We start from the raw sequence: 15,838 nt of genomic DNA, 5'->3' as shown, positions 1-15,838 counted from the left end.
AAAGACTGCTAGCTTTTGCCTTTCACTCTGTGTTTGCTGTGGTGAGATAGGAATGGAAAAGGTTTTAAATGCTCTTAATGTTCAGTACACAACTGCTGTAGATGTTCCTGTGGAGTTTAAAGCAGATTCACAATAGGAAATTAGACCTATCATGAGGAAGTAGCGTCACTTACATATGGTGGAAAGCAGAGTAAAGCTTATGATGCAACTTATTTGATTTGTTGCCAGTGGCTGCTATTAAATATATGTACCATGCACTTTGTGTGGCAAAAAAATACATATGATTCTTATACTAATATTTGGGGGAGTTAATTTTGTTCAAATATAGTAGTATTTCTACACATTAAAATCACAACTGTTTCAGATAACATTACAGCTAGGAGTCTGACAAAACAGTCAAATAAGAAATCTCAAAAACTAGTCCTGGCAACTCCATCCTTAATTTATTCTTTGTGCTGGCGTATTACAGCAAAAGGGACAGGCCTGTTCAGAGAGGCTTGGAGGGAAAACTACGGGGAAGTGGATTAAAGGCAGAGTTGTTTCTTGTCTATTAATTTCTATTTTACAGCATTGTTAAGAACAGAAGAAAAAAAAATAGTCATGTAAATATAAGAATGTACGTGATCCAGGTTAACAGGGCTCTCTGAGATGTGGCCACCTGCCATGAGTGTGTGCATTGTCCATTACGTGTTGGAGCGGAGGTGATACCAGCCCCTGCTGAGATCCATACATCTCATGTTTTAAAAACTGAACTCTTAACAATTACTCAGCTATGATTTTATGTACTTTTCAAATTGCAGTATATGGCATGCTTTGTATACGCTTTAGCCTGTTCTTGTGATACTGTTTCCACCTTTTTTGTTACTTTTTACATAATGTGTTTTATTTTAAGTATAGATGTTCTTCAGTATTTCATTTTCATGCGGTAATGGATTGCGTAGGGACAAAGAATCAGCCATATTATAGCATTTCCTTTGTGGAAAAAAAAAAATCTCATCTGGAGAATCACTTTTTTGGTTTGTTTTATATATATGTATAAATAGATATATAACATATATATAACACACAGCTAAATCTTTTGCTTGCTCCTTGCATATCAGTCTTGGAGATTACTGGGTCAAAAATATATATCAATTTGTAAATGCTACTAAGAATATCTGAAATGGAAAAAAAAAATCACAAATGTTTTTATTATCCATAATTTTCTAGCAGTAGCAAACTGCACCACTTGGCTTTTGTGGAAGAAAGTGTAGTCAGTTTTACGTCTGTGTTTTGGTTAGCAGCACACCTTTGCACTGCTAACACTTTAACACTGAAGTAAAGTTGTACACTTGAACAAAACCTTCACAAGATTTGAGAGAAAACAATAAAAGGTTTGGTGAGGTACCTTTCCTTTTTTCATACGCAGCTTAAACCTGAGTCATTGGCCTCACAACAAGAAGGAATTCCTTTGTGCTACAGGGCCTATAGAATACTACATACATTGCGCTATATTTGAAACTTGAGATGAGAGGCCTTTCATTTTCCGTGCTGTCTTCATTTTAGTTTTCTTATCTGTTTATCCAGCAACTCCATCAAAACAACAGTTTCATTTTTGTTCCTAGTTACCTGGGTGGTGTGAAATGTAAGGATGAAACAGTCCTTGTGGAAATCCATCAGAATTTTTCCACTGATTTCAACACCAGCTCACTTTTTGCCCTTGATTCTTCAATTACTCCCCAAATGAAATGCATTTTACTTAGAACTAGATCTAGCATATAGTAGAATAGATATGTTTGCTTTCTGCTCGAAGGTCCCTGAATTATACCATGGGCGTAATTCTTTGTTTAATGAATATAAATATTTGTTTTCTAAATTGATGTCCTCTGCATTTTAGCATCTCTTCTGCCATGTTGACTGGAAAAGTGGAAGAGATTTTAGCTTAACACCCTACATCCTTAACCCCACCCCCATGCCAAAAAAAAAAAAATTAGTTTTCTTTAGACTTATTTTTTTTAATTTTTTTATCAACTCATTGGTTAAGGACTCAAAAGCTAGCATGACTGAAAATCTTACTAGTTTAGGGAGTTAATCTTAAATTTACTTGATGGATATTTTTCTGCATAGCCCAACTTACAATACTGCAGTGTCTTCCTATCAAAAGCTGGGAAAGACAGCTTTGTAATTTGCAAACTGTCAAGCTTTGAAAACTAGAGGTGTTATTTTGTTGTTTGTTTGGGGTTTTTTTCCCCCAAACAAGTATTGCACAGTTCCCATAACAATGAATTGTTCCAATGGCATCTCCCCTGACATATTTAGTTACAAAGTATGTTTCTGACATCCAAAAAAGGTAGTAAGGTAGTACTACTGAAACATAGTATTTCTTAAGTTGGTATTGTTTAGCTTAAGACCCTGTTGTGTTAAGGCATTGTTTGAGCAATGTTTTGGCAGTTTCCCTGGCATATAATTAAAAACCAAAAATGTTTTGAGTTAATTGTGGTCTTTAAGCAGTTATGGTGGATGATCATATATCCCTATCAGGAAAAAAAATCTGTGGCCTCACTTGATAGGTGTGTTTTTGTTAGGGGTTTTTTGGTTTTGTTCTTCTTTTAAAGTTTAATACATGCTAACCAATATATATATTGTACATTTTTATGTGTTTATCAGCCTTACTGTTTTTTAGATGTAGTCAGGAATCTCCTCAGTTAATTCAGGTCTTTCATAGAGCATTGTGGAGAGAAGACAAAACTACTTCATTGGCATTAGCTGACGAATTTAGGAAAAAGTAGCAAACCAATTTCTAGGGAAATTTGCAGAATATTTAGGGAAATTTGCAGGATATTTAATCTATTTACAGATCCTCATCAAGGTACTTCTAAAATTAACTAGATTTCAAGTGAAGACATTTGTGAAGCTTGTGAAAAAATGAAGACCTGTGTTATGCAGCATATTAAAGCTGTGCAGATGACTAGTTGTAAATAGTTTTTGTAAATAATTACAGTTCTCCTCTCTGTATTTTGAACTGCAGACCCCCAAGATGAAAATAAAATTGGCATTGATGGGATTCAACAGTTCTGTGATGATTTAAGCCTGGACCCAGCCAGTATCAGTGTTCTGGTTGTAGCATGGAAGTTCAGGGCAGCTACTCAATGTGAATTCAGTAAAAAGGAATTTGTTGATGGCATGACAGAGTTGGGGTAAGTATCAATTTCTGCATAGTTCAAAATGTAAGGCCTGAGCTCAGTTTACACTTAAAAGATTTTTAATTTAATTAAGTGGGAGGCTTCAAAAAGCTGGTAAGGCTGGTGCCAAGCTTAACAGGTACTAAATGCCTGTAGTGTCCCATCTTTCTTAAATTGGTGCTTTACTGCAAAGCCTTAACAATGACCACAGTAAGGGTGAAGCAAAATAATTCCTACCTGTACAGCAAGGAAAACAGACAGATATGCTGATCTTTTCCTGTAATTCATAGAGACATGCATGGTTGTGTTAAGGTTTTGATTTGAATTGTGTGCTGTTAAAAGCTGGAAGTCACTGGAGTTGTATGAAGGTAAAAAAAAGTTCAGTCAGTGTCGAAGCAGAAAAGAATATTCATTTCTTTACCTTATTACCACCAAATGCAACTTTTTTTCCTCTTTACCAGTTTTACAAACCATAATTTTCTTTTATTGCCTTGTATACTAGATATGTCATTTGTACAGAATATCTATAAGAAATAGAAATAAAAATGAGGGTATTGGTAGTAGGAAAGATTGTTAGTCTGACTGTGATGTAACTGATAAAATTTTTTTCCTTCCTGGATTATGGAGCTGTTCTGGATAATAGACTTAGAGGTTAAACTGCATTTCCTCTGTTTAGCGATTAAGTCAAGCATTTATCCCCATAAAATAGTATTTTGTGTATAATTTTTCCCTGGAAGAGATGCAGTATTTCTAATATAGAGAGGTATCAAAATGATTTTTTTTTTTTTTTTTTTTAGTCAGGTTACATTAGATAGGTGGAGAATTACAGTTTGTTACTTATACATTTTTTTTGTAGCTAAATAATTTCGTTTGGTCTTAGAATGACACCTTATCAATACCTTTCTACAGTAGACCAACTTCTCACAAACATGGTGGTTGTTTCTTTGGCAGGGGTCCTAGCAGTCTGTTGTTACTGACCTCATTGGTTATTGGCTTCTTTCTAAGATTTCCTTTTTACGTCAGGGTATTCAGAAACTGTGATGAAATAACATTTGATAACATCTGAAGCGCGCTGCTTTATTTTGTCCCTTTGTGTAGCTTTGGGTAGAGACTGTAAGAATAACTATGATTTTCTTGCCATGGACAGCAATCAAATGCTCATGCTGTTACATTAAAGGCCACCAGCACTATTTGATGTAACCTCTTAAAAAGGCTTTGCTAAAACAGCTGTGGCTTCTGGCTTGGATTTTGTTTTGTAACTTCATTGTCGCATTGCTCCTATGTCCTCATGACTGTCTCTGATACAGGTCCGCAGAGATCTGTGATTTTTATCTCTCTTTGCTCAACACATATTATTGTGTTCTTGGGAGCATAATCTGATCATACCTGCTTGCCACTGGTATAGTGGTTATTGAGAATTTGGAATGACTTTGTTATATACTGGAGGTGCAGCGTCTGTGGTTTTTAGCATTGAATGTAGGTGAAGATTTGAGTGAAGAGACATTTCCTGAGGCTTAGTTCATATAGCACCTTTAGGATACATATGGGAAGGTGTGATATTTGTCCTATTGTTAACTAGATCAAGTTTCCATGAAACTGAAGTTCTCAGTTGAAGCCTGTTGGCAGAAGTCTTTATCTTTTCTCTGCCAGGTACTGCTGGAGGCCAGAAGGGTACTTATTTCTATTTGTACCATGCAAGACAGTTAAAACTGCATCTGCATTTTATGGATTTTTATTGTCAGCTCAGGTGCTTTCACTGAAAAGGCTCCAGTCTTGTGTTATTAAGGGATGTGTTTCTGTTAGAATCTCAGTAACTTGATTCTATCCTAGCTTACCTGTGCCAGGCTGTTAACAGTTTGTCAGCCTTCAAGCTACTGCCAAAGACACTTTTTTTTTTTTTTTCTTTTTTTTTTCTTTTTTTTTCCTAGGTTTTATCTGCAAGCTTTCTATGGTGGGGAGAGGATGATGGCAAATAATAGTTCATTTTGTTGGAAAGTTCTCTAATGTTAAGGTTAACTGTAAACATGGTATGCAGCTCTTCATTTGGGTAGAGCAGGGAATAAGTAATGGCTATCTAGATTAAAGAAAAAACTCATGCCCTTGTGTTACAACAGCTGTAAAAGGGGAAAGGATAGCAGATTTCAGTGAGGTTTGTAAGTTCTTTAAGAACAGAATCACATCTATTGTTTGAGTTCATAAACTTGTGAAGAGAAAAGAAGTTAAACCACTGAATCCTATTTGGGTTGTGTACTTAATGGATGCCTATATATAATGTTCCACTTAAAATCACTTAGTAAAGACATGTGACTGTGTGTATTTTTAAGAATGCTATCCAGACAGATACTCTTCCTTTATCTTAACTAGTGTTTTATTTTGCTCTGAAATGAAACCTTAAAAAATGAAGAAGGAAAAAAAAGAGTAAAAAGAAATTTTAAATATTTACAAATAATATAACCTCTTTTGAACAGGTGTGACACCACAGAAAAGCTAAAAACTCTATTGCCAAGACTGGAACAGGAGCTAAAGGATCCAATGAAGTTCAAAGATTTTTATCAATTTACTTTTAACTTTGCTAAAAACCCTGGACAAAAAGGTCTAGGTAAGTAGAAAAAAATTGAGAAAATATCAACAGAGAGTGAAGTAAATTCCAAATGCTTCCAGTAATACAGTTTTCTCATTGATGATTGTATAGTAAATTCACTGTTGATTTCTTTCACTGACTTCTCGTCTTTCCCATCTTCTTTCAGTTAATCTCTTCTTTAAGATGCCCCCTTGGTACAGATAATTTAATGGGGTTTTCTGCTAGTATTGACATTCTCTCTCCTCTTCTCAAAGGAAGTTCCTGCAGTTCTTACAGACCTGTCAAATTCTTTTATTTTTAAAAAGACTGAGCTAGTGAACTCCTTGTGTTTTCCGTTTTGTTCAGAACAACTGAAACAAGATGTCTATATCTGAAAAGAGGGAGAAAACTCTGGGCAGAAGTTATTGTTCTTTTTAAGAATTTTTAGTTTTAGCTAATTTTTTTATGTAAAGTTTGGAAAAATAATATTACGGACTTGTTCAAAGCTAGTTAGTAGAAATAGGCATACAGTTTATAAAATATTAAATTATTATTCTTTATAAAGTTTGAGATTTGTCCCAATCCATGACTTGTATTGCTGGAGCAAAATGGATATGTGATTTAAATTCCAATGTTTTATTCTCTTGGAATCAAAAATAACTATAGTTTGTGAATAGAAAAAAAATTGTAAGATGAAATCTGATATCCTTTCAAGTTTATGTCCGCTTTCAAAAGATACTGTGTAGGAAGGAAACTGGTTTGTGTATAGAATAGCACCGTGCCATCATCACTGTTCTGTCTGTGCTGTGGGTAAGAGGAAGTGGGGTTTCTTTAGCATAGCTACTTTAACTCTGTCTCTACCTTAATAGGCAAGCACATTAATAAATACTTTTTCTGAAAAATTGTTGGAAGAGTAGTGAAATGGAGGAGTAGAATATTGATTTAGTCCTTCTCAACCAGAGGCATCTGCTCCACGTTCTTTCTTGGGAATTACTTTGAATAATATCTCTTGTCTTTCCCAGTGGGTTTTTTTTTGTTGGGTTTTTTTTTCCTTTTTTAAACTGTGGATATCTTTTAGCCAGTTTCCATTTTTTCTTTATTTTTTGCAGCAATTTCATTTTTATTACATGTGTCACTCCTTCATGGATCACATGCCACCTCTCCAGACACAAAAATTAAATAGTCTCCTAGTGGTTCTGTGAGGCTGGTTGGAATTAAAGTCACTTGGTAGTTGTTCATTTTCTTGCCTCTCTTCATTAAAAAGTACTTTCAGATTGCGGAAAAGGTAAGTCAGTTACAGCTGAGATGGCAATTTCTGGGATACCTAAAGAAATATTATAAATGTCTTCCTGTTTTAATTGGATCAGTTCCAATGTGAAACTCATGTACTTGGGAAATAATGTATCAAAAGCTTTTCACCTAAGCCTGTACAAAGAGAGGAGGAGAGAAGACAGCCCAACCCAGATTATGGAACTGAATGTACTGTTTATTTGGCATGAGGACAAAAAGGGAAACTTCTTATTTTCCATTACTTCTGTTTATAGGGTATGGAGGCCCTTTCGTTTGTAAGTCTGTCTTCTCTGTTGTGTAAGAATGGTACTTTTTGGCAATAAAACACCTAAGTGCCTTCTTGCACTAAGAGTTGAAGTATGAGTGGGAGAAAGTAAGAAGTGCAAAAATTAAAGTTAAGCTTAAAATAAACTGTAGAAGGAGTCAATTTGAACTGTTGCTGATTTCAGTTTTCAGGAATTTTAATAATTCTAGTAATACTGTTTCTTAATGTCAAGTAGTGCTTAGTTCTTAAATGGCAGTATTTTGGTGGCATTTTTCATCAGACTTTTGCTGGGTTTGCTAAGATGATTCTAGATACTAAACATATGTAAGCAGGTGCCACTGCTGTTATTTCAGTAGAGATACACCATATTTCTCTCTGGTGTGAACCTGGATCACTATAGGTCGAGTACAAAGACAGTCCTGAGCAAGCATATTGACTAATAGGACATTTTTGAGTGATTGAGGTCAGTGATAGCTTATCCAAATAAAAATTGACACTGTATAGTTTTGGAGTTACAGTCTTTTCAGGGAATGCAGTTATATTCAGCGGAGCAGAAAGATGGAAGAAGAAAGTAAGTTTACAGGTTGGCGTAAGTACAACTTACTGCTTCCTGCTGCGATTATTCTGAGAGTTATGTTTGTTCTTTTTCAGCAAGGAAAAAAACTCAGTCAGTTATCTTACAGGAGTGTCTGTATGAGCTGAGAATTCCAGTTGCCTCAGATACATTTAAGATAGGCTTAGGTGCTTTTTTTATTTTATATCCTCTTTGTATACGCTATGTATTTTCTCCTAGAATGAGAAACTGTCCATCTTCCCTCCCTCCCTCCACAAATAACATAGAGGTGTTTGGTATTTGTGTCCCAATGACTGTACGCTCTATTGTCAAGGAGATGTGGGAATTTACCTCATCCATGTACAAAGCCTGTTTTTCTCTTGCTAAGTTTGGAGCCTTGGCTCAGGGTGCTTTTATGAATTCAGTCCAGATAGACTTGGTGCCAGATGAGCTGGTATAAATCTCTGACTAGCTCTGTCGAGGTCATCTTAAGGTGTTGACCTCCCCTTCTTCCCCTCATGCATGTTAGATGACATGCAGTGCTACCCAAGTATGCTGCTAACCTACTGCCCTAGCTGCTTGCCTTAAAATGTTTCTGGTGACATGCTCCTATGATGGTGCTTGCCTACTCATTCCTGTACGTTCACATTTGAATTATGACTTGAAGACTAAGAGGTCAGTAAGTTTATGTCAAGTAGGGATAAATGTGAATGGTTTTAATTAATGAAGTGGGGATAATCAAGGGAGGTCTTTCCCAACTTCCAGTTACAGAACATTTGAATGTCACTTTTCTAGGGTGTGAAGTATTCAGTGCTTCCTCTTACTACACTCGGAGCTTAAATCACCAAGTCTTGTAGTTGTTGCACTCATTGTTTGGGGGAGTGACTTGTAGGCTAAAAGAATATTGCTTGGTTCTCAGGTATGCACGTGACCTATGAATACGCCTATTTGAAAACTAAGCAAGTTTCACATAGCGCCAGTGACAAATGGGAAATTCTTGTTCTTAGCAGATTGTTAATAAAAACTTTTTATAAAAGAAGACATAATTAAAATGGTCCTTCTGTTGGATCCTTCAGGCTAAGTGCTAATGCATCTTTTTTTTAACAGAAATAACTCTTGAGAATAGACCTCACCAGAAAAATCTCTGTGATAGGCAAAGACGACTCATTTATGCAACTACTTTTCATGTTTATTATCTTAACATATTGAATCTATAAAAAAATTACTGAAATACCTCTACAGTGTCTCAATGGCAGTGCTTTGGTTATGAGTCATATTCATTGCTTTATCAGTATTTTAACATGTTTCAGGTTACTTTTTTAAAAAAAAAATCTATGCTGGTTTAAAAAGTGATAAACAGCAGTTATTACTTTATTTATTTTCAATGGCAGGCCTCATACATCTATGTCTGTGCTTTGTCAAACCTATTGTTAGTTTGGTTGTTTTTTTTTTTCTTCTACCATATAACTTAAATCTCTGTTTCTGAATTCTTCAGTTCAGTACTTACCCATCCAGGGTAAATATGCAGAATACGTGTTTCCTTAGAGTTAGTAACAACTTTTTACATATTTGGCAACTATGTATCTGTCTTCCCTTACTCTTTAGTCTGAGTAAAAGCGACTACCCTGATAAATTTTATCTTCCAACTCTGGTATGGGATTCATGTCTTCCAACTCTCTTTTCCTTTGCAGTCCAGTTGATCTAACTTTCTCTTGTCTTGCAGTACCCAAACAAGCTAGATGTCTTCCATGTGCCTTAGATATTTTGCTCCTTGTCTTACGTCCCATTATTAAGTTTATGTTTGTGATACTGATACTGTCTGCAGTTTGTGACCTATTGTATTATTTGGTTTCTGCATAACTGCAATGCACCCAGTTAATTCTGATCTTGTATTTCTGCAGCTGATTATTCCCACTAGGTATATGACTTTGCACTTCTCTTTAATTAAATTGTTCTTATTTATTTCCAAGTGGTTTTCCAATTTGTCCAAATAATTTTGAATTCTAATCCTGCCCTCTACCATGCTAAACCTTTTTTCAGGCTTTGTATAAGTTGCAGATTTAATACAAGTTTTCTTTGTTGTATCATCTGAGTCGGTTAAATATTGAACAGCATTACATACAGGACTGACTCCCATGGACAAGTTACCTTCTCACAATTTGACAGAGAAAATCTGAGGTTCTTCTAGAACCTCCTTTGACCTCTGTGAAGTCTCAAAGATGGTAGGTAGCAGTCTGAGGTTGTTTCAGCATACAGAGATGAATTGTACCATGTCTGTAGATTCACTTTGGGCACCAGTGCTTTCAGACTGAATTTCTAGAAGTTGTTTCTGAGATTACTGTCAGTTTTCATTGAACTGTTTTGCCTGGAGCGTATCTTGAAAAAAATCTCCATGTATTCCAAGCATTTCTCTTTCGGGATATATCGGCAGGACACGTACTATCTTGTATTACACCAGCTGCCATTTGTAGTGGAGGGAATGAGAAGGCACAGAAGCCCTTCTTAGAAGGTTTTTTTGGTGATAGAATAATTTTGGTGACAGCAGACACAGTTGTCTTCACGATGCAGTGGATTTTGCTCCAGGAAAGTGGTTTGGGGAGAAGGTTGTGTGTGTGCAGTTCTGTGTTCTATTTATTATTAGAGCAGCCTGCTTCCATTGCCTTTTAATTTCTTCTTATTCTACAGTTCCTCTTAAAAACAATGCAAGAGATTCTGCCTTTATGTAATTAGATGGGAAGAATAAATTAATAAGTTAAGTTGCATCTGGTCTGTCATTCCCTGAAACAGACACGAAGTTCACCGATACTCATTCCTAGAAATAGGACTGCCTTTTACAGGAGTTTCTTTTCCACAGTTTGTGGGGTGATACTAGGGAATTTCTGTTTCTCTTCATATCTGTAGGACTTCTGTCTCTATAGTCTCATCCAACTTGAATGCTTCCCTTTACTTTTATTAGCTTAATATTGTCAAGTAGTGTGCTTCAGTCTGGACACATGCTGTTTAAAGAAGTAAAAGTAGTATCAGTCCCTCTAGGTGATAGCTCATGTAAGTCGTGAGATGCAGGAGGCAAAAGCATATAGCGTAAGGTCTACTGTGATTTTCTTTAAGCAGAAAATCATGTTCTGATTAATATTACTCAGGACCCAACTGTCAAATGTCTTTCAAATACATCTGAATAGATTTGATTATTATCTAAGAAAAAGATGGATGCTTATAACTGTCCTCTAAGTGGTGGACAGACTTCAAGGAAAAAGGATAGCAAGGTTTCAACACAGCAGTGCCATCTCAATGGCTGAGTATTGGACCTGGCAAGCATAATATTTAGAGATATTAAACTTCATCTGAGTGTTTTGTATATATTTTGAGATAATGTAAAAGGTGCAATTTATTAAGGTCTGGTTTGCCAGGAGACTTTTACAAAGAATTGTTATGGATAACTGTGATTCTGTCTGTTTAACCTGCTCTCTCATCTTCTCGCTACTGTATTTAGTACAATAAATCTTTAAGGTTTGCATGGTGCTGATTTGGAGAGGTTTGTCTCACCCTCAGCTCCCAAGTTTTAGCTTTTTCTACTGCAGTCTGAGTGAAATTTTGCATCCTAGCTCTTGGTTAAGTGTACTAAAGAGTAGGATTATAGATCTTTTGTCATGTTGTATACAGAGCAGTTCAGATTTCTAAGGATGCTGTTCAAGCTCAAAACAAGGCCTTAGCTCCATCTTTCTTTTTTATTTTTTTTTTTTTAATCTGGTACTTACTGTGAGTCTGTTAATGGGTCTCCCTTTGAGCCCCAACAAGACATGTTCATGTGATTCCTTATGCACAGGAGTTTACTACAGTTTGTTTCAGCACTATGGAGGAACTTAATGCATTCTTTCATGGTCTTCGACTTTGAACATGGAAACAAAAAGCAGATTTGGTCCTTCATCACTCCTTTGTGGTCCCTTCGCCTGCTTGCTGGCTCAAAAGGTTGTGCTTCCTTTTCTCTGCCAGTTTCCTGGGATCAAGCAAGAGATGATACATGAGGAGGGCACTCAGACTTGAATCAAATATTACCTCAAGACCAGAAGAATGACTATCTTTGCATCCGGTATGTGGACTTCAAGGAGGTTGCATCTTCTATGAGCAGATGAGTATAACGTGCTCTTTTTAATTGAAGGAACATCAACTTTGGCTTTCATCATAGCAGTATCTCAAGATTCTTTAAGATTCTTTGAAGAGACACTTAGACATTAGGGAAGGACATCTTTTTTTTTTTTTTTTTTTTTTTTTCCCCTCCTTCTTCCCCACCCTTGCCCCCCCCAACTAGTTGTCAAGATTTCCTCCACTTTCAGTAAAGAATTAGGTTGATCCATTTGTAGGGTGTTTGTAGGAGTGAGTGGATGGAAGAAGCTGAGGGAGTTCAATAAATTAATTTCATGTTTACTTTGGAAGAGGTCTGCGAATGCTGTATTTTAGATGTTTCAATGGCCTTGGTCTGTGTGTATGGTCCTTGCTTTATTTTTGTTCACATTTTTCTTTCTGAAAATGCCACCAACTTAAGAGAAGCTTAGGTGCTCTGATCAAAAAAGGCCAATAGTAGCAGCAAAAGTGTGGCATAACTGCTGGTTCTAGTAATGACTCACTGATTCCTTTACCCGTGTTTGGCTCTTATTTGGGAAACGTGTATCCAGTCAACTTTAAGTCCTCTGTTGTAGTTTATCTGAATTGTACGTGGCGAGATTTGCAGAGATGGAAGGATTTTGGAACTGGCTACCATCAGGTTTGTTAGGCTGCACTCAAATTGACGGTTAGATAGCTATCTTCTTCTAAGCCTAGCTCACATTCAAAAGCGGTTTATCTGCGTTTGTGCAGTTGATGCTCAAGGTAACAAACATGAAAGGTTCTGCGTGGAATCAGCCTGCTTCAGAGTGGCAGATGCTGAGATAGAGTTAATAGGCACAGTCAGACCCTGCCCGATTCCTGCAGAGCTCTTCTGAAATCCACGTGCTCTGCTTCACCACTCTTCCCTGTCCATGACAGGGACTTAACTCTGACACTGTGTGTTATGCATCCCCCAACATAGAGCACTGGGAAGCTCTTTGCTTATGGCTTTGCAGGGATGAGTGGATCCAACTCTGCTGGATCCTGAGTTTAGCTGCTTCCTGTATTTGTATCCTACCACTTAACTGTTTTTTTCCCCTTCTCTTTTCTTTCTCTGGGTGAGCTCCTAATTGCAGATAAGGGCTATCTTGCTCTAAACTTTCAGCAGTTTGGTGAAGCTTTTTACGTTGAATCCTGATGGTATTTTCTTATTATTTTGGTATGTGGGTTTCATTTGTTTGTAGAAGAAGAAAATGTTCTGATTAGGAAAGAAACTAATTCTTGTGTCCATGTTCTTAGTAATTTGGAGGCCAAAGAAGACTCTTAAAATCATTCAGAGCTGAGGAAAGAAGGAATCAAGTAACTCACTGAATCTTGCAAGTATTCATTTGATGTTTGTCGGTCAGGCAGTATGATAGTCCAGTTGTTGAGATAGACTAACACCAGTTTCCACTGTTCCCACATCTGCACTAGTTTTAGCACAGTGTCCAGGAATTTTATTGAAACAAATGATTTTGTGCAATGTAGTTTTTGCTTTAGCTTTGCAGAAGTATGATACTTGCCTGTGGTCACAGTGAGAAAACAAGAAGAAAGAGATTAATGAATATCAACCAAATCATACTTTAGGGCAAATTATATGACTGTAAAGAAAACCTCAGAAGTTCAGTCTCTTACAGAGGCTGAAAAATATATTTTTACAAGGTGATTGAATGATAAAATAGATTTTTGTGTCTTGCACCTGTCCAGATTAATTTTATATAAAGTGTTGGGAATGGGAGAGTTTGTTGGCTACTCTTGTTTTCAAAGCTACAGAGTAAGTTTTGGTTAAAACACTGGGGAAAGAAAGCCTCAAAGGGGCTCTTGGCTATGAAATTTCCATTTCCAAAACTTTTTTTTTTTGCATCCTTGTTAACTGGTCTAATAAAAGTAACTTTTTCCTCCTACAAGCTTTGTTACGTTCTTTACTAATTTGCTGGTTTGTGCCTGTAGATGGACTGGGTAAGGCTGGTACATCCTATTATTTTGGAAAAAAAAAAATGCTGCCCGTGTACTTTGAGAGAGTACTCCTTGAATGAGACCCGTTGGTGAGCACTGGTGCTTATAACAAGCTGCCCAAAGTCTCTCGTAGAGATGACATACAAAGTAGCAAAGCTTTACAATATTGGTAAGAAGATTAAACATCAATAAAGGAAGAAAAAGGCAATACTGGGACAATCAGTTAATCTCAAAAAATGAAAAGAAAATAAATTATTTGTTTCCAAGCTCTAATACATGATAGACTCTAACATCATAGTGTACAGAACCTAGTTAATATGCTAACGAGGGATTATGACGACAACAGTGGCTCATATTAAAGTATTCTTATAAATAACTTAAAGATTTTAAAATGTCATTAGGAAGCCAATGTAATGCCTTCAGCCTTTTTTCTTTTAAATTATATCAGTAATTTAGGTGAATTAGTTTTGATATTCTGACAGCTTTGAACACGACTGCATGAAGAGCTCTGTTGGTAGGGCAGTCTGAGAGGTGGGAAGCTCTGTTTGGCAGGGGCTGACGAGTGCTGCAGTCCCAGAGTGCTGTTTCGGCACAGCAGGTCTAAATGAATTTCATTTCATGTCCCTCATAAATCCTACTCTCTCCAGCTGATTCCTTGCTATCTGTTCATTTATCTTTCTGTTTTCTCACTTCCTTGATTACTTGGGTGCAGTGACTTCATTGCCCACGTCCAAAATCATAGCAAAGGGATGAGGAACTCTTCTTTTTTTTTTTTTTTTTAATTATTATTATTCTGATTCATGCAAGAATCTAATAATGACTCTTTTTTTTCTTTTTTTTTTTTTTCCTTTAACAAGATAAGCATTTGATCAAATCTTGAAAGTAGACACAGGCTGTCTAGCTGATAATGTATTTCTCCTTCTGCATTAATTGTGCTAATTTGTTATCACTTCAAGCTTTCTGTTCAGTCAGGCTTTAATGTTTCAAAATAGATCATACCGCATGCAAAATGCTTTACTTCTGATTGTGAAAAGCTGATTGTTTAAATAATTCAAAAGTGTGAATAACTCCTTTTAGAACATACCAAAACATGTTTACTATAATAAAGGTTATTTAGCAAAATAATGTTTAAAATCATTAAAACATTATTTTACCAACCTTTTCCTCCTTCTTGAACTTGTTTTACTTAGATATTGTATGTATTTATAACATTTTTTTAGCAATTTTAGTTTTAATAATTTTGTAATGGTAAATTATATCACTTTTAGGTGACTCAGTTCTTAGGATTATACTACAGAAGGCTTTATAGATGCTAGCCACAACTAGACTAGATATCTAGAAAGCTGAATATCTAGATATTGAAGCTTTGTTTCAGTGTATGCAAAAACTTTGGACTATAAAGCCGTTATAATGAAGGGGCTACATGACATACAACACTCGCTAGATATTGACACTGCAAATATTTTGGGGTGAAGGGGAAGTTCACACCATTGTACAACATATGGTATATTATGTGCTATTTTTATGATGTTCTTTAAACATTAACCATTCAGCACTTTTATGTTTTGGATATGAACGTGGATGTTCGCAGTGAAGTCTCTTCTAAACTGGTCTTTGCTAGGTGTTCCAGAGATTCATGCATCTGTCTTCTCCTTTCCGTTTATAAAGCTTGCATTATTAGTCTGTAATGTGGGAAGCATATTTTTTTGATACAAAACCGGCATATTTTTGTAACTGTAGTTTGATTTTATTTTATTTGTAATGATGCCTTCATATCTATGCAGCATTGAAATAGGTATTCCTAAGGCTGCCCAAGAAATCAATGCCTTGCAAAAACATCTTTGTTTGGGGACACACAACTCCCGTGGCATAACACCTTTTTTTTTTTTTTTTTTTTTTGTTTAGGGGTGCACTCTTTTGAGTGGGGAAAAAGG

General features: G+C 36.1%; 1 protein-coding gene across 9 annotated transcripts in view; it reads left to right on the top strand.

Moving 5' to 3' along the window:
- The window catches only part of DCUN1D2 (defective in cullin neddylation 1 domain containing 2), a 24,624-nt gene that overhangs the window by 2,295 nt on the left and 6,491 nt on the right, over nucleotides 1-15,838 (top strand). For 7 of the 9 annotated variants that reach the window (XM_035894408.1, XM_009638909.2, XM_035894410.1 and 4 more), the window contains exons 3-4: nucleotides 3,008-3,176; nucleotides 5,630-5,760. In XM_035894408.1, the coding sequence (XP_035750301.1) occupies nucleotides 3,008-3,176; nucleotides 5,630-5,760 (300 nt within the window). Of the gene's footprint in view, nucleotides 1-3,007; nucleotides 3,177-5,629; nucleotides 5,761-11,819; nucleotides 11,917-13,208; nucleotides 13,271-15,838 lie in introns of those variants that run through there. The other 2 variants (XR_004842034.1, XR_004842033.1) reach the window with 2 other exon arrangements.

The sequence above is a fragment of the Egretta garzetta genome, unplaced genomic scaffold (assembly GCF_000687185.1).
Source record: "Egretta garzetta isolate BGI_Z169 unplaced genomic scaffold, ASM68718v1 scaffold5, whole genome shotgun sequence".
NCBI lineage: Eukaryota > Metazoa > Chordata > Aves > Pelecaniformes > Ardeidae > Egretta > Egretta garzetta.
This window is presented reverse-complemented; position numbering and strand designations above follow the sequence as displayed.